This window comes from Pan troglodytes, chromosome 2, assembly GCF_028858775.2.
Source record: "Pan troglodytes isolate AG18354 chromosome 2, NHGRI_mPanTro3-v2.0_pri, whole genome shotgun sequence".
NCBI lineage: Eukaryota > Metazoa > Chordata > Mammalia > Primates > Hominidae > Pan > Pan troglodytes.
In genome coordinates this window covers 182,854,260-182,878,519 of record NC_086015.1, presented here as the reverse complement: position 1 = coordinate 182,878,519, position 24,260 = coordinate 182,854,260, and the positions used below count along the sequence as shown (strand labels likewise).

The following is a 24,260-nucleotide window of genomic DNA, read 5'->3' as shown; positions in this document are numbered from 1 at the left end:
CATCAAGTTATGAATACTTATGTATCAGTGACTGATGTATGAAGACTGAGCCATTTCATAAAGCTTTACAGTTAAAATAGACAAATGTGCAAGATACTCAATTCTCAGAAGGAATTTCTCAGAAAGAAAATTTCTTAGAAACTCTTAAAAAGGCAAGGATTGGTAATTACGATGTGTCAGGTACCTGGTTCCTGATTTCACAACAATAGGCTGGAATGGTTGTTTGGTTTCTTGGGGTTTTTTTTGCAACATCATAATATGGAAGTATGGTTTTAGAGTTGACAAACTTAGGTTCAAGACTAGCTCCAAAACTTAATGTTACTTTGCGCAAGTCATAAACTCTCTAAGCCTTAGTTTTCTCATTTATAGCATGAAGATAATAGCATGTATCTCACATAGTTTATACAGGAGATAAACAAGAACAAGAGGCTTGGCATATAATAGGTAGTCAATGAATGTTAGCTATTATTTAAAAACAAAATCTCCCTCTTGCTCTCTCCCTCTCCCTCTCTTAAAGTGTTGAGTTATTGCCTAGTAGATCCGAGGTGGAAGCCCTATAATGTGAGTAGTCATATTGTCCTTGGCTGTGGAGAATTCTCAGTAAGGAAGATGAGCTCCTCTAGCCTGTTATCTATCAAGTCGTCCCCTCTTTGCTTGGTTCATCTCTGGTAAAGGTTAAACGAAGGCTCAGGGAAATGTCTTGTCACAATATTTATATGGACATTTCAGCATCACTTTCACAGGGATGCCAGCATCCCAGATCATGTTTGTATATTTATGCTTGGAACTATGGTGACAAAGAGCTAGCTATTCCACTCACATGCACACAAACCTACACATGAACAGGTACATGAACACACACAGAAACATAGGCTCTATAGACAGAAGAAAGTTATTTTACTTAATGAAGCAGCCACCTGAGAACCAAAGGATCTAGATTCTGTTATTACCTTGTATGTTTTCAATCAAAAACCTAGTATATGTTTGTGTACAGCTCTGCTCTTAAATTCCCAAAGGTAGGGCAGTTTGTGGTAAAAATAAATAAATAAATAAATAAGATACAGCTAAAATGCAATCTAAGCTTTTTTTTTTTTTGAGGCAGGGTGTCACTCTGTTGCCCAGACGTGAGTCCACTGGTGTGATCATAGCTTACTACAACATCAAACTCCCAAGCTCCAGCTATCCTCCCACCTCACCCTCCTGAGAAGCTAGGACTGCCAGGCTTGGCTAATTTTTTTCATCTTTTGTAAAAACAGGGTCTCACTATGTGGCTCAGGCCAGTCTCAAATACCTTGCCTCAAGCAATTCCCCCCACCTCAGCATCTCAAAATGCTGGGATTAAAGGCATGAATCACCACGCCTGGTCTCAATGTTTTAATAAAAGATTCTAAATTGTAAGAGTCAGAAATACCAAAATAAAGAACCAAACCAAACATTACTAGGTAGCAATAGAAGTGAGGTTCATTTGACAAAATGTAATATTAAAGAAGTTTAATTAGTAAGTACAGGCATTAATGTAAAGGATATAATTCAAAGAAAGATTCTATATACTATGAAAATGTGAATGCTTCAATATTTATATTTTTTTAAGTTGGAATCTAAATGTTTAATAAAAAAAGGTATTCAACCCGGCCAGGCATGGTGGCTCACACCTATAATCCAGTACTTTGGGAGGCCGAGGCAGGTGGATCACGAGGTCAGGAGATCAAGACCAGCCTGGCCAAGATGGTGAAACCCTGTCTCTACTCAAAATACAAAAATTAGCCAGGTGTGGTGGCACGCACCTGTAATCCCAGCTACTCAGGAGGATGAGGCAGGGAATTGCTTAAACCCAGGAGGAGGAGGTTGCAGTGAGCCGAGATTGCACCACTGCACTCTAGCCTGAGCAACAGAGCAAGACTCCATCTCAGAAAAAAAAAAAAAAAATAGTATTCAACCCAATAGAATATTATTTAAATCATAGTTATTTAGACTATGTAGGAACAGAAAATGTTTATGCTATGTTAATGCTAAAAACACAAAATTCATCTTCACTGTAAAGACTTTATATTATGCTCATAGACAAAAATGAGAAAGAAACCTAAACAAATGGAAATAATGAGTGAGTGAACTTTATTCTTAAATTTTTCTTTATTATAATATTGTATATATAACAATTTTAAGTAACCAGGGCATAAATCTTCTGTTTTTGTGTGCGGATTCAGCTCATACAAGATATTATCTGTCTCCTTTCCACAAAAAACATGCTCATTTAAAGTTAATTCAAATCTTACCTGGCATAAATAAAATACAAGAAAAAAAAACCCACTCTGGCATTTACTAGCTATGTAACCCTAGAAAATTTGTTTCTAAGTTCATTTTTCTTGTAAGCCATAGATATCTACCCCACAAGACTGTTAAGTGGATTAAACAAGATAAAGTTTTAAGGCACCCTAATACAGGATCTGGTAGGTACTAGGGGACTCCACAAATAATAGCCGCCATCACCATCATCATCATCACCTTCTCCCTATTCCTGACAACTAACACAACCAAAAGTGCCTTCCCTTCCCTTTGGCTGCAAGACCATGATACCATGTGGGGATCTTCTGTGAAATCTGAGTATTCAGAAGTTATAACCTTCAAAGTCTTCTAGACTGTAAGCTCAGAGAGCCGGAAATGAGTCTTACGTCCTATGTTCCTAGCCCCTGTACTGTGCCCGGCACACACCACACACCCTGTAAATGTCTGTGAATGGGGACTTCAGGAAGTCAACAACATCAACATGCTAAAAACAACAGCAAAACAAGAATATCAAAAGAGTTGCGTTGTATTTTAATTGGCGACTCACACGTTTAAGAGGAAGCAAGACTGCTGTCATGCAGAAAAGCAGAACTTTGTTGTGCTTCTTTACACTTAGTTTAAGTTTACTTTTACTTTTAATTCAATGGAATGGAAGAGGGGCATGATCTTTCCCAAAAAACTTAATCCAAATTAGGGAAAAGTCCATCAGAGGTAACCTACATTCTGATTTTAGGGGACAAATCTAAGGTTCCTCTTGAACACATATGACCCCACAGCCCTAAGTATAACCTAAAATTTCCACATCTCTAAATCATGTCTCATCACCCCAAAAATATTTAGTTGAAGAAGCTACAGAGTAATCATACCCTAGGGACCCCCAACTTCTCCCCAGCTGCTACCTTCTATTGTGGCTATTAAGTGGCAATACCCAAGAAAGCCTTCTCTAAGTTTAAAAATAAATAAATAAATATAAACTCTGCTTCGATGATCCTCCCAGATCCCTGGGAGAAGTGGCTAGGACTACCCATTTCCCCAAGATGCCTAAGCTATGAAGGAGGACAGTGAAGGAATGAATGGGTCCCTACACAAAGCCAGGGCTCTGATTCCCAGGTCAGTGTTCTCTCACCCTGACCATATTAACTTTAATTGTTGGAGGTAAGCGATCTGTCCAAGGGCTGCAAAATCTAACCAACTATTTACCTTCAAAAGAACATATTATTTTACCCACTTCAGAAAGAAATAGCAAAATGTAGTTTATTAGAACCTTCTGGTTATCAGAGGGGCAGATGAACTTTCTGAACAGGCCCATTAGCGAAACTTTGCACAAATTTTCTGTTTTCAATCTATTCCTTAACAAGTTTAAACACCTGGTCTAAGCCAAAAAAAAGTGGAATTTAAGTTTTCTGAGGTGAAGTGGTGGCTCCTTGGAAGTTCCACTTTCAGACACAGAGAACTGAACTCCTTTACACCTATTTGTGAAAACTAGGACAGACTCCATAAAGATGTAAATATTTAACACTGTTTTTTATGATGTATCAAACATATGGTATTTTTTAAATTAAATGCATTACCAGTTATTTACATATCTATGCATATTTGTAGCTTTATTGTAAAATATATATATATGGAATTAGGGCAGAATCACATTATGAGCCATAGGGTATTTCTTGAAGGATCCAGAACTCCCTTACCTCCTCGCTTCTCTACTATCTCTTTCATATCAGCTTATACCCCAAACTCACCAACTTTCATATTTTTCCAAGTTATCTTTCTACAACACAACCTAATAGTGTCCCTTTCTAGCTGAACTCTCCCAGTTCACAGCACCCCTAAGCATCCCAGCAATTTTTTTCACAGCAACCCTAAGCCAAAAGAAATGCCTGGCCAGGCGCAGTGGCTCACGCCTGTAATCCCAGCACTTTAGGAGGCCAAGGTGGGCAGATCACGAGGTCAGGAGTTTGAGGTCAGGTTTTGCCAACATGGCGAAACCCCGTCTCTACTAAAAATACAAAAAAATTAGCCAGGTGTGGTGGCCGGCGCCTGTAATCCCAGCTACTCAGGAGGCTGATGCAGGAGAATCGCTTGAACCCGGGAGGCGGAGGTTGCGGTGAGCCGAGATCATGCCATTGCACTCCAGCCTGGGCAACAAGAGCAAGGCTCCATCTCAAAAAAAAAAAAAAAAAAAAAAAAAAAAAAAAAAATGCCTAATGGCTCTGTTTATTTAATAGTTAGATCAAAAAAACTTGGTAAGTATTTATGTTCTAACAACTAATTAACCATTAGCAAAAAATACGTATAAGTTGAAAGAAAAAATATTTTACTCTGAAATAGCCCCAGTCCTTCACTAATGGGATGTGTTCAGCTGTTGGGCAATGCACAACTTTCCTGAATCGGATCCGCCACTGCCACCCTTATTTCCTATTTCACATTGATTTTCACATGGTGCTTGACTTTTACCACAGAAACCACTAAAAAAAAAACTCTAATTTTACAAAGATATGGAGTTATTGGAAGGAATACAGGGTAACCTAATAGTAAAACTACACTGTGTTTAGTTCATGCAATGTTTGAGCACCAATATGTTCCCTCAGAGACTTAAAATATCCTTCAGTGCCCTGGTGAGCTCACTGTAGCACTCCAGGGTGCCTCAGAACACAATTTGGGAGCCGAAGGGTTAATGGCTCCCTAGGGACTACAGAAAAAAGAAATCTAAAAGCATTACTTATGTATAGACAATCGCTGAGAGAATACACAATATATACAAAGATGTACACACAGAAAATTTGTCTCTGGAGGCAGTAACCAAGTGGCTAGGATACAGGGAAGGGAGGGGAAAAAAACTTAATTTTCACTGAGGAGCCCTTTATAACTTCTCAATTTTAAGCTTTACCCATGAGGTACATATTGAAAAAAAATTTTAATCCTAAATGTTTTAAAAGTATAGAATTTAAATGATTTTTCAATTACCAATAATTGTCGTTGCTAGTTAAAAAAAAAATAGCAGCAAAAGCTAGTACTGAGGTCATTTCACTTGAATGAACATCAAAGTAATATGCAGGGAAAGTGATTTGACCACTGAGGGGCAGGGTGCTGCTCAGGACACCAGGAAGCCTTTTGGCACCAGCCAGTGGCCTCAGCTTCCCTTGTAAAGTCAATTGCAGGTTGTAACCCAATGATTCAATGGTTTCAATGTCACTGTTGAGCTGATGGAAAAGGAATTATTCACAAAGTCATCAAATGAATGGGAATAAAACACCTCCACCCAAGATAAAGCATTGGCCACCTACATCTGCTTCATGAAGCGGAAGAAGGAGCATCATAATTTCATTTCAGTACCAGTGAAATAGTACTTCCTAGCCAAAAAATAACAGAGAAACTGCAAGAGAGCTCTGAGTTATCTTCCTCTCCATGAGGAAACAATCCCAGCATCCATTTGAGGGAAAGAGACTGTGGCAGAGGCTACTAGCTGCCTCCCAATACCCACTGTCCCCTTCTTCCTAATAAGAGACCCCAACTTTACTCAGTGGAGCCCGTTGGTGGGCTTTATTTTCCAGTCTCCTGTGCAGCTAGATGTGGCCACGTGACCAAGTTCTGCCAGAGAGGCGTAAACTGATTGGGGGCTCTATGAGAAGGCTGACAAAGGCAAGGTGACTCTGCTGGGAGATTAGACTATTTTGTCCTTCCTCTTTCTCCTCTTTTCTTTGTTTCTTTCTTTTTTTTTTTTTTTTTTTTTTTGAGACGGAGTTTCACTCTTGTTGCCCAGGCTGGAGTGCAATGGTGCGATCTCAGCTCACTGCAACCTCCGCCTCCCAGGTTCAAGCAATTCTCCTGCCTCAGCCTCACAAATAGCTGGGATTACAGTCATGTGCCACCATGCCCAGCTAATTTTTTGTATTTTTAGTAGAGACAGGGTTTCACCACGTTGGCCAGGCTGCCGAACTCCTGACCTCAGGTGATCCACCCACCTCGGCCTCCCAAAGTGCTGGGATTACAGGCGTGAGCCACCGCGCCCGGCCTCCCCTTTCCTCTTTCATGCTTTCCAGAATCAGGATGTGATTGGTTGGAGTTCCAGTAGCCATTTTGGACCGTAAGGTGACCATGAGGTTGGAAATCATGGGCCAGGATGGAAGGTGAAGCAGGAATATGGGAAGAGCCTAGATCCCTGGTGAACATGAGGCCATCACATCACCGCACTTACTGTTTCCAAACATCCTCTATATGACAGCAAAATAAGCATCTATCTTGTTTAAAGTTACCAGAATCGGCCGGGCACAGTGGCTCACATCTGTAATCCCAGCATTCTGGGAGGCCAAGGCAGGCAGATCACTTGAGCCCCGGAGTTTGAGACCAGCCTGGGCAACATGGCAGAACCCTGTCTTCACAGAAAAATTCAAAAATTAGCCAGGCATGGTGGCACATGCCTGTGGTCCCAGCTACTTGGGAGGCTGAGGTGGGAGGTTCACTTGAGCCCTACAGGAGGCCGAGTCTGCAGTGACCATGATTATGCCACTGCACTCCAGCCTGAGTGACACAGTGAGATGCTGTCTCAAAAATAAATAGGCCAGGTGTGGTGGTTCATGCCTGTAATCCCAGCACTTTGGGAGGCCAAGGTGGGCAGACCACCTGAGGTCAGGAGTTCGAGACCAGCCTGACCAACATGATGAAGCCTCGTCTCTACAAAAAAAAAAAATACAAAAATTAGCTGGGCATGGTGGTGGGCACCTGTAATCCCAGCTACTCGGGAGGCTGAGGCAGGAGAATTGCTTGAACTCGGAGGACGGATGTTGCAGTGAGCCGACATCGCACCACTACACACCAACCTGGGTGACAGAGCAAGACTCCAGCTCAAATAAATAAATAAATAAATAAACAAAGTTACTAGTGTTTTAAATTTACAGTTACATAAACCAGATGTAACCCTAATACACAGCCCATCACTGAAATTAATTTATAGGTCACATTAACTCAGGGCTGGGACCAATGTGACAAGAGAAAAGTGCCTGTTCCTAGGAGATGAGAAGCACCAGTTGAGGGGGCTTTAAATCAGAACTTGCAAAAAATGAATTCCTGTAAAAAATAACTTCCTGGCCAGGCACAGCAGCTCACACATGTAATCCCAGCACTTTGGGAGACTGAGGTCAGAAGATTGCTTGAGCATAGAAGTTCAAGACCAGCCTGGGCAACACAGTGAGACCCCATCACTTTAAAAAATTTTTTTAAATTAACCATGTGTGGTGGTGTGTGCCTGTAGTCCCAGCTACTTGGGAGGCTGAGGCATGAGGATCACTTGAGCCTGGCAGGGTGAGGCTGCAGGGAGCTATGATTGTGGCACTGCACTCCAGCCTGGGCAACAGAATGAGTTCCTGTCTCAAAAACAGAAAAAGAAAGAACTCCTACTGGGATGACGGAGGTAACTTTGTAAAGAACCTGGATATAAAACAATAGGGAGAAATGGAATGTGGGGCTAATGGCATTCATTTTTTAATTAATATAGTCATAGAACACTTTTTTGGGGCTGTGAGTTCTATATGCACCTTGTGGTTTTCTAAGATATGAAATCTTGCCTGAATACAGAGAATAACCTGTAGAAAAAGCCTCACTGAAACAAAATGGTAGGTAGTCCCCTACGGAAGAATGGAAGGAAGGGGTCCACACAGTTTGAAGCACAAAACCTCAGTGCTAACTTTCAAATTAATTTCTAAAACAGTTTCCTGACAATATCCTCTACAACCAAAATAATCACTAGAAAAAAATCAAACCTCCAGATCTTATGAAAAGAAGACACAAAAATTAAAGGCCAAGGTCAGCTAACTTCTTCATTCAACCAAAGAAAATAATAAAAATTAACAATGGTAAGTCGAAATGTTTAGTTAGTTCTGCCTTCAAGAAGAACCTGCTGACGTTACTTAATTCAAACGAAATCATATGATCTATATTAGTGCAAAGGTGCTGGAAGACTAATAACCAAAGCATCAGAAGATATTCAATAATTTCAGCTTTGGGGTTCATGCTAGCTTGGTTTGGGTTTAGTTGGTTAAACTGGGTTGTGGTCCAAAGACAGGTTGAGAAGTAAGGAAGATTGGCCAAGGTAGAAGAACCAACTGCAGATAAGCCTCGTACAGAAAAGCATGAGCTGAGAAGCAGGAGAAGACAGCAAGGTTGGATCCAGCACAGAGTAACTGAGAATCAAACCAGGAAAGAAACTCAGCTCCACAACAGTTTTCAATGGCTTCACTTTTCAAATAATTCATGTGTCTTTTCATCACAGTAACATGTTTGTTACAGAAAAAGTTTAAATATAGAGAAGCAAAAAGATGAAAATCAGAATCACTTCTATTCTATTACCGGGAAAGAGCTACTATTAACAGTTTGGAGTATTCTTCCAGACTCTTCTGATCTCCCAGTTATATATGTACACATGTGTATGTGTGTGTAGAAGTGTGTGCACACACACAGATATACATTCATACATGCATGCATACATACATATACATGTCTATATCTGTATATACATATGTATATGTATGTATAGAATTTTTTTACAAAAATGAAATCATACTATGGAAACAATTTTGCAAATCCTTTCAAACAATAATCTGAGGCATTTAGGCACATAAACTTGTTTGGTCAAATATTATCAAACCACTTTTTCGCTTGAGAAAACCATATCAGAAGCTTAATATGACCATAATTATATGATATAGAAATCAGTAGTCACTTGCATAAACAAAACTGGCCCTTCTAATAAGGGAAATTTTCAAATCACCATTAGTCAAACACTAGAGCCATCATTATTGCAGGCAAGGTCCACTGATGCTAAAATTAGTGAGCAAAACTTTGAGGAGAAACAAAATATTTAGCACAGTCTCAAAGTATCACTCTCAAAATATTTCTTAATTACACTATAACTTTACAGTGAAGAAACCCAGCAGACACTACCTTAACAATGATCAAGTTCAGCATGACCAGTATGACAACATGTTAACATCATGTACCCCTGATACCATGCACTAAGAAGGGCACACTATCTCTGTAGGATTCTTTCCAAAAATGCATACGTACATACTTCACATTTTTCATGAGAAAACATCAGATAAAGCCAAACTGAGGTCTAGTCTACAAAATAACTGACCAGCACTCTTCAAAAGTGTCACAATTATTAAAGACAAAGAAAAACTGAAGAATGATCAGAGTCTGGAAAGGATTAAAGAAACATGACAACTAAATACAATGCGCAACCCTGGATCATATCTTGTAACAAAGAAAGGACATGAGTGGGAGAAAAATTATGAAATCTGAATGAAGTCTGTAGTTTGGCTAATTTTAGAAATAAAAAGAAAAAAATTGACTTCTTTTTTTTTTTTCTGAGAGACAGGATCCCGCTCTGTCACCCACGCTGGAGTGCAGTGGCAATCATAGCTCACTACAGCCTCAACTTCCTGGGCTCAAGTGATCCTCCTGCCTCAGCCTCCCAAGTCACTGAGACTACAGACACACACCACTATACCCAGCTAATTTTTTAATTTTTTGGTAACGACAGGGCCTTTTTATGTTACCCAGGCTGATCTCAAACTCCTAGGTTCAAGCCATCCTCCTGCCTCAGCCTCCCAACGTGCTGGGAATACAGGCGTGAGTCACTGCAAGAGCCAGCTATTGAAAGTCAGCAAAAAATTGGCCGGGTGCAGTGGTTCACACCTGAAATCCCAGCAGAGGCAGTTGGATCGCTTGAGCTCAGGAGTTCCAGACCAGCCTGGGCAACATGGTGAAACTCCGTCTCTACAAAAAGTACAAAAAATTAGCCAGTCGTGGTGGTGTGTGCCTGTGGTCTCAGCTACTTGGGAGGCTGAGGTGGGAGAATGGCTTGAGCCCGGGAGGCGCAGGTTGTAGTGAGCCAAGATGGCGCCACTGCATTCCAGCCTGGGCGAGAGAGCCAGACCCTGTCTCAAAAAATAAAAATAAAGTAAGCAATAAACAGAACTGAAGCAGAATTATAATTACTCTCAAGTCACTGTAAGTATAATTGCTTCAAAGCACTAAACCCAACTAAGAGGGCTAAAAGCACACTTCACTGGTAGGTAAACGCAAAGTGGAGGTGGGCCTTAAATCTGTGCCTCTCATCCTTAAATTGTACAGCAATAAACAACCTATTACTCTAAATCACAGATGCACATGAGTATGCACATATACACACACACAAACACAAAATCTGAGCATGCTACTGATAACTATTTACCTAAAAAAATCTTGGAATTCCTCCTTTTTGGTAACGCTCCACCAGACGCCCCTCTTACCTTCTGAAAAGAAAACAAAAGATCATTAAAATGCGGCCTATAAAATAAACATCTTTGTGAGGGAAAAGCACATCTCAGAGGTTCCTAGTTTTTACAGAAGGCCAAGAAGAAATATTCCATCTAGATTAGCAATTCCAGGATAAACAGGGAACTGACCCAGGTTAATGCAGGTAGGTGAAGGGCAATGCTATCCACCTGCTTATTTTTATTAAATTATAAAGAAAACGCTTCTGGAAAGAGAAATGGAAGCCAGGGATCAAGGTGAAGTCGATACTTAAATTTCAAATCAGCACCTGCTCCCAAGAGGGCAGGAGTCCAGGCCTGACATTGAAAAACTCAGGAAAGACGATGGGGCTCCAGAAGGTGAGGATCTTATTCTCCTGCTTACCCAGTGGGTCTCTAGTGCTTGGCCCTGGGCATGCCTAACAACTACTGTTGAAAGGCTTAATAAATATCAATAGTCATTGATAGTCTGGTCATATGAAATCTCAATCTAACCTCCCTAAACATTTTTGGAGCACCGACAAGTGGCTATGTTTGCCATCGTAAGCATCGTGTATTTTCTTTTTTTTTTTGGCTTTTTTTTTTGAGATGGAGTCTCACACAGTCGCCCAGGCTGGAGTGCAGTGGCGCAGTCTCGGCTCACAGCAACCTCCGCCTCCTGGGTTCAAGCGATTCTCCTGCCTCAACCTCCCGAGTAGCTGAGATTACAAGCGGCCGCCACCACACCCAGCTAATTTTTAATATTTTTAGTAGAGACGGGGTTTCACTGTGTTGGTCAGGCTGGTCTTGAACTCCTGACCTCGTGATCTGCCCACCTAGGCCTCCCAAAGTGCTGGGATTACAGGTGTGAGCCACTGCACCCCACCCAGCATCGTGTATTTTCTACCTATGATGGAAGCCATCAGCAGTAATGAAATAAAATGCCCATCGAGTGGTAATACAAAAGAGGCCATTCATCTGATGCTCACACAAAACATTTTACTCTCAAATCAAGTATAATGCCAAAACCATATTTCCACAGTGTATGTTTTTTCAGTTACTAGAAAAAAGCATGTTTCCAGCAGACCACCATGTGTGGGTTTAACGCCGCATCATTCCAAGCAGCCACAGGTGTCGAGACCTTGCTGCACATTTTCTGCTTCTCAGTTTGTCCTCTCATGAGTCCTAAGTCTGCTTTCTCACATTTTAATAGTTGACTTTGAAGGCTGACTCATCCTTGTGATTCTCACATTAAGTTTTTACAGCTTCTACTACAGGTTTACAGTTCACATCTTAGGAATCTGCATTACAGAACACTTTCTCAAAAACCTGTCCCTCCAAATACTGATGCCAAATGCACATCTCCTCTCTTAGAGTCGCTCCTCTATTATCTCAGGGCCTCTTTCTTCCCCCTTTCCACTTACCTGCTTCAAAAAGGGATGAAATAAAACCTATTGCAAAGCACCTTTAACAATCCTGGAGGTCCCCTGAAATCTCTCTACAGAATTGTATGGTGTCCTTTTAATTATTTTAGTCTCACTGCCCCCTCCCTTCCTGCATGATGCCGGAAGGATAACAAGGAGGGGTTGCATGAAAACTTGCTAGAACACAAGCCTGTCCCAGACTGTGAGATTCATATCTTAAGACTTGCAAAAAAGTAGAACCTCCTTCTAAAGACCATCACCTCTGCATCAGTCAACAACCAAAATCAACAAGGTTTGAGAAAATAAAACTCCTCCATCAGCAAATATGACTGTGCCCATGTGTCAGATTCTATGCTGGAGCTCAGACTGCCAACTGAATGAAGACATGTTCCATCTTTTAAGGAGCTAGCCAGCATAGTAGGGGAGCATATATGTAAACAAATGGTACCACAGATTCTGATGAGTGCTAAGAAAGATTCAAAAAAGGCACAATCATATCGTAAGGAGGAAATGAGCAGTTCATTTGAGGAAAAGGGTGTGGGCAGGGCTGGTAAGAGCAGCAGCAATCCTGGCATATAGCAGCTACTGAGTAAATATTTGTTGGATAGATGGATAGATGGATGGATGGATGGATGGATGGATGGATGGATGGATGGATGAATGGATGGATGGATGGATATACGGATGGATGGATATACGGATGGATGGATATACGGATGGATGGATATACGGATGGATGGATGGATGGATATATGGATGGATGGATGGATGGATGGATGGATGGATGGATGGATGGATGGACGGACGGACGGATGGATGGATATCCTGATTACAGGGAGTAAAACAGGTAAGAGGGGAGTGGGGATAGAAGTAAGACATCCTAGACAGAGAAAACAGCATACACAAAAGCATAAAATCACAGTGTGCTCCAGAAAGAAGAAGTGATTTGCTATGTCTGGAGCACAAACTTGGTGAAATAAGAGTGAGGGTTAGAAAGGCTGCAGGCTCCAGATCATGAGCACCTTATAATTACATGCAAAAGAGTTTGGACTTCATCCTGTAGAAGAGGGAGAAACATCAGAGATTTAAGTGCCAGTGTGCCATAGATATGTGCATTTGGAAAGATGGCTCTGGGAGCAGTGTGCAGACTGGGTGGGATTGAAGGCAGCAAGTTTGAGGGAAGGAAGGTTAGTCAGGAAGCAACAGCAGCAGTCCTTTTTTTTTTTTTTTTTTTTTTTTTTTTTGAGACAGAGTTTCACTCTTGTTTTCCAGGCTGGAGTGCAATGGCACGATCTTGGCTTACCGCAACTTCAGCCTCCCAGGTCCAAGCGATTCTCCTGCGCCAGCCTCCCGAGTAGCTGGGACTACAGGCATGCGCCACCACGCCCAGCTGATTTTGTATTTTTAGTAGAGACAGGGTTTCTCCATGTTGGTCAGGCTGGTCTCGAACTCCCGACCTCAGGTGATCCACCCACCTCAGCCTCCCAAAATGTTGGGATTACAGGTGTGAGCCACCGCACCTGGCCAGCACTAGTCCTTTTAAGGATAATGAGCACTCAGACAAGAACAGCAGGAATGGAGAAGACAGGGTGGACCTCAGAGCTATTTGGGAAGCCCAGGTAACAAGATCACCAGTAAGACACAGAGGGAAAGCAGATCAAAGAATATCTAGGTCTCCAGAATTGAAGAGGAAGGAAATTTTTTAGCAAGAGAATATACTGTGTTCAGTCTGGGCACACCAACCTTGAAGTACCTATGAAATGCTGGAGTAGAAAAATCCAGATCAGAATAAGATGATCAGATCTTCACCTCCAGAGAGATATTAATTTGAATGTCATCAGCTTAGAGAAAGTGGTTAAACAAAAATATGGATAACCCTGATGAAGAAAAGTATCCTTCTGAGGAAGAAGACAGGATGGCCAAATGGCATCCTAGGAAATGCCGATAACTAAGAGGTAAACAAAGGAAGAGATGTTGGTGAAAGAAACTGAGAAAGGATAAGCGGAAGCCAAGAAAGAATGGTGTCAAAGAAAACAGGAGAGGAACAGTTCCAAAGGAAAACAAGCTCAAACATGCAAATACTCAAAAAGTCAAGTAACATTAGAGCTAAAACATATCCACCAAGTGTGGCACCTAAGAGGTGACTGACAACCTGGGCAGTGTTAGTGGATTAACAAGATCAGACTGCAATGTTGAGTCTTAGTGGCAGATGTAGTACAGACCAGATCAGAAAAGTTTTTAAAGAAGCTTTTAATAAAAGAATGCAATGACTGAAGAAGGACACAAATTAGAAAGATGGTTGTGTGGCGTTGGTTTTGTTTTTCTAAGAGACAGAGTCTCACTCTGTTGCTCAGGTGTACAGTGGCCTGATAATAGCTCACTCTGTAACCTGAAATTCCTGGGCTCAAGTATTCCTCCCGCCTCAGCCTCCCAAGTAGCTGAGACTAAGGCATGCGCCACCATTCCAGGCTAATTATTTTATTTTTTGTCAAGACAGAGTCTCACTATGTTGCCCAGGGTGGTCTCAAACTCCTGTCCTCAAGCCAGGCTCCCACCTTGGCCTCCCAAAGCACTGGGATGACAGGTGTGAGCCACTGAGTGAGCTTCCAGGACACAAGGAATAAGTTAAGTGAGTTCCTGTCCAGGGATTCCCTTTTTTCCTGCAAAGTACAAGTCAAGATAATTTTATGAGTATGATGAGGATACCAAGGAATGTATAGAAAAGGCTTAAGGAAAGCATCCAAAGGTTAGAATGGCCACTCACGGGAGTGGGACAGGATACAGACTAGAAGGTTTGCTGGGCAGGGAGAGGGCGCAATGGAAGAGGAAAGGCCCAAAATGTGACACGCTCAAACCCATCATAGTGTGGGGTTTCCAGCAGTCTGTGCATGGAAGTAGACAGTGACATCAATGGAGCAACTGTTTGGAGTTCTGGAGGACAGTTAAGGAGGCAAGACAGGAGAATAAAAGTCAGTTCAGGGTGCTGTGGATTACAGAATGTTGAAAAAAATGAATCATGAGAAGTAGGCTAAACAAGTCACAGGCCTGAAGGTCTTCAGGACCTACAACAAATGATCAAAATAGGAATAAATGAGTGAAAGAGCAAAAACGAGTAGAAATTTTGGTCAGAGAGTGAAACATTTAACTCAAAATTCCAGAGGCAGAGCTAACTGTACAAGTTTACCAGCATTCCACAGTTCTGCTGCTAACTTTGTGACCCTGAGCAAGTTACTAAGTCTCTGGGCCTCTGTTTCTTTCTTTTTTTTTTTTTAGTTTTCTAAAATTTCATCACTTTATATTAAGTCACAAAACAGACTTCACAAGAATTATTAGGTACCACCTAACAGAATTAGTGAGTGGAAATCATTCAGTAGCAAGTCAAAATTATTTTGAACCTAATCATTGAGTTTATGCCTTATCTGACTTTCTGGCCTTTCTTCATTCTCTTCCTCCTGCTCTCCCCCTCTTCTTTGTTAGGAACTTAAACAGAGACTGTATTAGGAAGGCTAAGGTGAGAAATTAGAGAAACTTCAAATCAGCATTGACCATTGAGAAGATCCAAAATCATGCACAAACTATTAGAACTAAAGTAAAAGTTGAACAGCATTGCTAAATATAAAATCAACATTTATTAATTAACAATATTTCCAAATACCATCAATAACCAGTTAATGTGTAAAAAATAAAGGATGGCAGTAATGGTAAAAAAAAAAAAACAAAATTATAGGGTACTAAAAAAAATCTAACAAAATATGAGTTCCTTTATAAAAAATTACAAAAATTATTGAATGACAAAAAGGAAATGTGAAAAAAGAGGTACGATATGTTAAATACTTAATAAATATTTATGATGCACCTACTATATGCTAGGCACTGTTAAGTGCTAAGGACACAGCAGTGGACAAAACCAAAGAAAGTCCCTGCCCTCATAGAGCTTACACAAGGATGTGGATTATAGGTTAATCTATAAATTCAATGTGATTGTCATCAAAATCCCAATAGGATTTTTTAAGCTAGATGAACTAATTCCATAATCCATATAGAAAAATAAATGGCTAGAAATACCCAGGAAAATTCTGGAAAAAAAAATAAATATGGCTTCAACCACAGCATCAGAAAAAAAAAAGAAAGAAAAATAAACAAACATGGAAAAAGTGCTTGCACTAAAAGATATCAAGGCTTGCCATACCAATGCAGAGACAGACAAATAAGATCAACAGAACACAACTGAGAGAGTGAAGAGAGACCCAAATGTGAACAGCAAGTTAAAATATAAAAAGGGTAGCCAGGTACAGTGGCTCTCAGCTGTAATCCCAGCACTTTGGGAGGCTGAGGCCAGTGGATTGCTTAGGCTCAGGAGCACAAGACGGAGCACCATGGTCACCTGGGAAACATGGCAAAACCCCATCTCTACAAAAAATACAGAAATTAGCCAGATGTTGTGACCCATGCCTGTGGTCTCAGCTACTTGGGGGGCTGAGGTGGGAGGATCACTTGAGCCCAGGAGGTTGTGGCTACAATGAGCCGTGGTGGCGCCACTGCACTCCAGCCTGGGTGACAGAGTGAGACCATGTCTCAAAAAACAAACATGTGTGTGTGTGTGTGTGTGTGTGTGTGTGTGTGTGTGTGTGTGTGTGTGTGTATATAAAGGGTGATACTGCCAGGCGTGGTGGCTCATACCTGTAATCCCAGCACTTTGGGAGGCCGAAGGGGGCGGATCATGAGGTCGAGATAGCGAGACCATCCTGGCCAACATGGTGAAACCCTGTCTCTACTAAAAATACAAAAGTTAGCCAGGCATGGTGGCGCGCACCTGTAGTCCCAGCTACTCAGGAGGCTGAGGCAGGAGAATCACTTGAACCCAGGAGGCCGAGGTTGCAGTAAGCCAAGATCGCGCCACTGCACTCCAGCCTGGTGACAGAGAGAGACTCCGTCTCAAAAAATAAATAAATAAAACGAAAAGGGTGATACTATAAATTACTGGGAAAAGTTGTACTGCTCTATGAATAGTGAAACAACTGGTTATCAATATGAAAAAATAGATTCCCATTCTTCATACAAATACAAAAATAAGTTATAGATGGATTAAAGACCTAAAATGTTAAAACAGTCACATTCACACACACTTAAATAAAAATTTAAAAACAACTGTAAGAAATGTGATATAGTTTGGCTGTGTCCCCACTCAAATCTCCTCTGGAATTATAACTCCCACAATTCCCCCATGTCATGGGAGGAATCCGGTGGGAGGTGATTGAATTATGGGGGCGGGTCTTTCCTGCACTGTTCTCATGATAGTGAACGAGTCTCATGAGATCTGATGGTTTTAAAAATGGGAATTTCCCTGCACAAGCTCTCTCTTTGCCTGCTACCATCCACGTAAGATGTGACTTGCTCCTTTTTGCCTTCTACCATGATTGTGACACCTCCCCAGCCACATGGAACTGTAAGTCTGTTAAACCTCTTTCTTTTGTAAATTGCCCAGTCTTAAGTATGTCTTTATCAGCAACTGAAAACAGACTAGTATAAAATGTCTTTATGACGTTGAGGTAGGAAACAATTTCTTAGACAAGATACAAAAAGCACAACTCATACGACAAAAAGTTTAATAAATCTAACTAATTCAAAACTTACAACTTCTATTCTACAAAATAATTCATAAACAAAGTAAAACGACAAGCCACAGACTCAAAGGAAATTTAGTAAGGCACAGACTCAAAGGAAATCTAGTATGTAACAAACAAAGGTTTGGTATCCAGAATGTAAAAATAACTCATCACACTTATAAGAAAAAGATAAATCCATAAAGAAATAGGCCAAAAATATAAATAGGCAAATCCAACAAGAAAAAAAAACCAGAATAGAAAGTACAAAGAGATGTGCCAAATATTTAGATGCCACTTCATCTAAATATTTGGCAAAAACAGAACTCTGACCAAGGGTTGGTGAAGGTGTGGGAAAGCAAGAAATCATAATTATTGCAGATCAGAGTGTAAATAGGTACAATCACTCTGGGGAGAGACTTGGCACTATCTAGTAAAAACAAAGATAAGCATAACATGAGCCTGCACTACCACTTCCAGATCTATTTCCTGAAGAACTCTGGCACATGTACCCCCAGGTGAAGTGTATAAAAATGTTAATTGCTGCATTCTTTACAGTAGCAAAAAATAGAAACGATCTAAATGTTCATCAATACGAGAAGAAAATAAATTACAAGGTACTCATAAGATGAAAAACCAAACTATTGAAATGAATTAAATACATCCAGATGTATCTCGACATGGACAGATTCCAAAAGAAATGAAACATTTGGATGCCGAGGGGAAAAACTCTTCACAGAATTATAGTTAGGCGTATGATAGCATTTATCTACATCTTTAAAACATATAAAGTTATACTATATATTGTTCTTGAATATGCATTTGTTAATAAAATATAATGGCATGCATGACACAGAAAAAGTTCAAAGCAGTGGTTACTTCTGGTGAGGGAGAGGGACAAAAGGAACTTGAATTTTTAAGGAAGCTCTATTTCTTATACTAAAAAACAAAACAAAACATCTGAAGCAGGAACATTCAAATGGTTTTTTTTTTTTTTTTATGATTTTTGGATCCATGGGTGTCTCTGTACTTTTCTGTATTTTTAAACCTAGTTTTGGTTTTTTTTCCAATTAGTCAATCTATGTATTCTTAAAAACACCAATCAGAAGTTTAGAGGAAGAAAAATAAAACTGGTTACGATAAGGTTTGGGAGACTCTCTGGATTTTGCAAGCAGTGCTGTTTTTGTTTCTCATCGTCACAGGGAATCGCAAGTTATGTGGGCATGGTCAAATTTCCACGTGAGAAAGCACACTGTGACAACGTTACAGGGAAGACATCAAGGCCAGTTCTCTGAAAGTGCCGCTCTCACCTCTCGCACATGTCTTTTCAGGTGCATGTATACACTCTGTCCAGTTTTTCGAAAATGTCTTTCAACATGTTCCCTTCCAAAGGCCAAAAATGTATTCATGCATACATAGAGTCCACCTTCAGAATTCTAGAAGAAAGAGAAAAAGTACATTAGCCGACGACACCTAGCCCAGTAGTCAGATGTAGAAAGAGGGAAAGGGAAGGAAGGCAAACGCTGAAGACAAGGCCTGGCAAAGGGCCACCGAGGCTCCTGCTGTGATACCCTACCTTGTTTTAACCCAAGTGACTCTCTCCTAGCAGAGAGAGAGCCGGACAGACTCCATTTTAGTTTCTTCACTTGCAGCCCCCTTTCACCCCCCTCCCTTAAGGCGTAACTAGTGTAAACTGACTCAAAGCACGTCCAGGAATGTACCTACTGATAAGATATTGAGGCAAGCTGCACCACCAGCTCCTGAGGACGCGCTCGGTGGATGGCACCCAAAACCCCTGCATTTATCTCTTTGTGATAGTTTAAGCCCCTGCACCTGGAACTGTTTGTTTTTGGAACTACATTTGTAACCAATTAATTTTTTAACTTTTTGCCAGTTCTGCTTCTGTAAAAATTGCTTCAGCTAAAATCCCCCCTCCCCTATTTAGACCACAGTATAGAAACAAAACTAGCCCCTTCCTCAGGGCCGAGAGAATTTTTAGCGTTAGCTGCCTCTCGGTCGCCAGCTAATAAAGGACTCTTTAATTTGTCTCAAAGTGTGGCGTTTCTCTGTAACTCGCTTGGTCACAACACTGTAGTCATCATCAGTGACTATTCGGCAGCTCCACAGACACCCACAGCGGTGGCTTCACCCCAGCCCTGGCTCCAAGTGCTCCTATGGACACCGGAGCAATCGTTTCCCAAATGCTGGCTACGTTCACAGTGAGGTTCTCACCTCAGAGGCTCTAGGAAATAAACATGCTTGTCTGACAATAGAGCAAAGGAAGAGAAAGATAGAAGAAAGTTGGCAAAATTTTCACTGTAATATTTTATCATCGTTCTTCCTCATTCATTGGTGAGGAATGCAAAGTTTTAGGTCCTTTTAGCAGGAAAGGGTTCTTCAAAGATATTATTCCCTTCTTTTGGTGACACATGATATTTGACAGTATTCATGAATAAACTATAACAATGTAGCGCCGGGCACGGTGACTCATGCCTGTAATCCCAGCACTTTGGGAGGCTGAGGCAGGCGGATCACGAGGTCAAGAGTTCAAGAACAGCCTGGCCAACATGGTGAAACCCCTGGCCAACATGGTGAAACCCCGTCTCTACTAAGAATACAAAAATTAGCCGGGCGTGGTGGTGCGTGCCTGTAATCCCAGCTACTCGGTAGGCTGAGGCAGGAGAATCGCTTGAACCTGGGAGGTGGAGGTTGCAGTGAGCTGAGATAAGTGCCACTGCACTCCAGCCTGGGTGACAAAGCAAGACTCTGTCTTGGGGGAAAAAAAATGTAATAAATACAGCTTGAATATCTCTAATCCAAAAGTCTGAAATGCTTCAATGAGCATTTTTCTTAAAGCATCATGTTGCTGTTCAAAAAGTTTCAGATTTTGGAGCATTTTGGATTTCCGATTTTCAGATTAGGGACGCTGAACTAGTAAATATAATGCAAATATTCCAAGATCCAAAAAATTTAAAAATCTGAAACACTTCTAGTACCAAGCATTTCAGATAAGGGATACTCAATCTGTAATAACAGTAAGTACACAATAAAGGATGAAATCTTATAATGCATGTTATTGCATGTCTGATATGCTTCATGTATATTGTTCTCTTTCTCTCTCTCTTTCTTTCTTTTTGTTGTTGTTGTTTTCAACAGCGTCTCACTCTGTTCCCCAGGCTGGAGTGTAATGGCAGGATCCCGGCTCACTGCAGCCTCAATCTCCTGGGCTCAAGATCCTCCCACTTCAGCTTCCCAAGTAGCTGGGACTATAGGCACGTGCCACCATACCCAGCTAATTTTTGCATTTCTTGTAGAGATAGGGTTTTGCCATGTTGCCTAGGCTGGTCTCAAACTCCTGGGCTCAAGCAATCCGCCCACTTAAGCCTCCTAAAGTGTTGGGATTACAGGTGTGAGCCACCATGCCCATCTTATGTATATGTATATTATTTCTAATGCTAACCACTGCAAGTTGCTTATTGTTATTTCTACTTAACAGTATCAAAAAAAAAAAAAAAAAAACTAAGGATAGGTCACTTACCCAAGTTCACACAGCATGGAAGTGTTAGAGTTGAATCTATTTCTCCTTTTATCCCTCTATGCCACATTTCAAAGCACATAATATTATTTAGTTAAAGACATACTGCTACAATGAACAGTAAAGGATATGTCTGAATTTTAGATACTTGATTTTCTATCTTAATTTCATCTCTTGTGTTCTCTCACTTTGCTTAACATGCTTTTCTGTAAACTTAGACTACAAAATTAGCCATCCTTTCCTCAAAGGAAGTGGATTTTCTTAAGCTATGGTTAGTCTCACCTGTCCAAATAATAAAAATAATAATAATAAAATAATGTAAAACTAACTTTTGAATGCCTGTCAAAATTGCCAATAAATACCTTACAAAATTCCTTACAGTGCATTTCAGTAGAGCACAAAGTACAATATCAAAACAAACATTGATGTTTATTACAAATATATTTAAAAATTGTTTAAAATTCCAATAATTTTGTTTAAAATTTGTTTAAATTCCAATAAAAATTGTTTAAAATTTGTTTGTTTAAAATTTATTTGTTTAAAATTTGTTTAAATTCCAATAAAATTTTTAAAATTCCAAAAAATTGTTTAAAATTCCAATAATTGTTTAAAACTCCAATAAAGATTGTTAACTTAAACAATTTTCTAATAATCAAATTCTCTAACATTGTATCTGGAATTTCTAAGTGAGGCTATAAACAGTCCTCTCACAATGTGAACACTTAACAGCATTAACTCAAGTATGTGCCTCCTACTGTAGCATATACATTGCAATAAGCAAACTAAATAAATAAATAAATAAATAAATAAATAAAAGGTATAAAGATCACAAAGAAAGAAGTAAAGTGGTCTCTATTTCCTAATGACAATACAGTCCATATTGAAAATTCTAAGGAATCTACACACACTAGTGAAAATAACAACTAGTAAGAGCAATAAGTGAATTTAGCAAGATCACAGGATACAAGTTAATAGACCAGAGTCAACTGCAATTTCAGACATTAGCAACAAACACTTGCAAATGAAATTTTTAAAGCTTGACTTCAAAACAGCATCCAATCCCAGCATTTTGGGAGGCTGAGGCAGGCAGATTGCTTGAGCCCAGGAGTTCAAGACCAGTCTGGGCAACATGGAGAAACCCTGTCTCTACAAAAAAATAATAATACAAAAATTAGCCAGCCTTTTGTCCCAGCTACTTAGGAGGCTGAGGTGGGAGGGTCACTTTAGCCCAGGGAGGTCAAGGTTGCAGTGAGCCATGATTGTGCCATCCAGCCTGGGTGACAGAAAGAGACCCTGTCTCAAAAAAAAAAAAAAAAAATAGCATCCAAAAAAGCTTATAATTATAATATAGCTTGTGCTTGTGGATAACTTTTCTACCTTTACATGAAATCATTTAAATAAAATTAGAAAAGTCCTTCAACTAGAGACAACACATTACATGCATTTAATCAACAGATTAGGTAAGTATTTTCAAGAGTTTTCTAAATAAACATGTTCTTTGGATAGATAGACCTCTTAAGAAAAACATACTGCATCACTATAATAGTCAATTATTCATTAAATCCATTGTGATTTTTAAAAAAAGTTCCATTCTCTTCCAATAAAATGTAATTCAGTCAATGAATTCGAACCAGAAGATTTACTGGGGAAAATATGGGATTTGTAATAGGGGTCATGCTCTGTCACCAGCTAGCTCTCTGGCCTAAGGCAGGCTGCCATATAGGGCTCTGAGCTCCAGTGTTCTCCTCTATAAACATGGCCGTAGCAATAATTCCCACCACACAGAGTTGCATGAAATTTAAAGGGGGTGAAATATATCAAAGTGCTTTCTGTGCTATATGGCAATACATAAATGTTGTTTATTATACATTATGGGCTAATTATTATTATCTCATTATCTGAATCATTTTATAATTGGGGAAAACAAGCAGGAGGAAGAATAAGTGAGTCTGACAGCCACATAGGCTGGGAGTAACAAATATTAATCTGTCAGAAAAAAAACACTAGGCAACTAGTAGAAGAACCAAGAAATTAGCAATCAGAAGAACAAAAATGTTCAAGGACAGTATTTTTCTAAAGAAAAATATAGAAATACTCTATATCCAAGAGTTTATAGTTTCTTAAGTAATCATACATAGTCTTTGCTAATTTCATTGTCAAGCGTTTTTTACTTATTAGGGAATCTGATGGAAATTTATTTTATTTTATTTTATTTTATTTTATTTTATTTTATTTTATTTTATTTTCTCATTGAATTTTGTTCTTGTTGCCCAGGCTGGAATGCAATGGCGCGATCTTGGCTCAATGCAACCTCCACCTCCCGGGTTCAAGCGATTCTCCTGCCTCAGCCTCCCAAGTATCTGGGATTAGAGGCATGCGCCACAACACCCGGCTAATGTTGTATTTTCAGTAGAGACGGGGTTTCTCCAAGTTAGCCAGGCTGGTCTGCAACTCCTGACCTTGTTATCCACCCACCTCGGCCTCCCAAAGTGCTGGGATTACAGCGTGAGCCACTGCACCCGGCCAGAAATTTAACATACCAGACATGAATTCTCAATTTCTGAAGCCGCTTGATAATGTCATGAAGTCCATAATCAAAGAGAAAAATTATTTGACACTCAGAGAGGAATGGCCACATAAGGAAGGATTTCATTATAACATCAACAGGTGGCCGGGCACAGTGGCTCGCGCCTGTAATTCCAGCACTTTGGGAGGCCGAGGCAGGTGGATCATTTGAGGTCAGGAGTTCCAGACCAGCCTGACCAACATGGTAAAATCCAGTCTCTACTAAAAATACAAAACTTAGCTAGGCGTGGTGGCAGGTGCCTGTAATCCAGCTACTTGGGAGGCTGAGGCAGGAGAATCGCTTGAACCCAGGAGGCAGAGATTGCAGTGAGCCAAGATCATGCCACTGCACGCCAGCCTGGGCAATAGAGCGAGGAAAAAAAACATCAACAGGCATGTTCCACTGGACACCAAGGCTGGCCACAGAGGTAGTGTGTGCCCCTTTACATGGCCAGTGCTGACAGGGAGGCACTGCCCAATGCATTCACCAGTAGTTCTAAAAATTCAGGGAACATTAACACAGAAAACCCTTTCAAACCTGTCACATATAGAACAAACACCCCAGTCTAATGATCCA

General features: G+C 40.4%; 1 protein-coding gene across 4 annotated transcripts in view; it reads right to left on the bottom strand.

Moving 5' to 3' along the window:
• Positions 1 to 24,260, bottom strand: part of USP13 (ubiquitin specific peptidase 13) — a 135,047-nt gene that overhangs the window by 86,919 nt on the left and 23,868 nt on the right. For 3 of the 4 annotated variants that reach the window (XM_003310124.7, XM_009446898.4, XM_016942325.4), the window contains exons 2-3: positions 18,894 to 19,019; positions 10,517 to 10,577 (exon numbers count right to left, since the gene is read on the bottom strand). In XM_003310124.7, coding sequence (XP_003310172.1) covers positions 10,517 to 10,577; positions 18,894 to 19,019 — 187 coding nt within the window. The remainder of the gene's footprint in view (positions 1 to 10,516; positions 10,578 to 18,893; positions 19,020 to 24,260) is intronic. The other variant, XM_054682362.2, reaches the window with a different exon arrangement.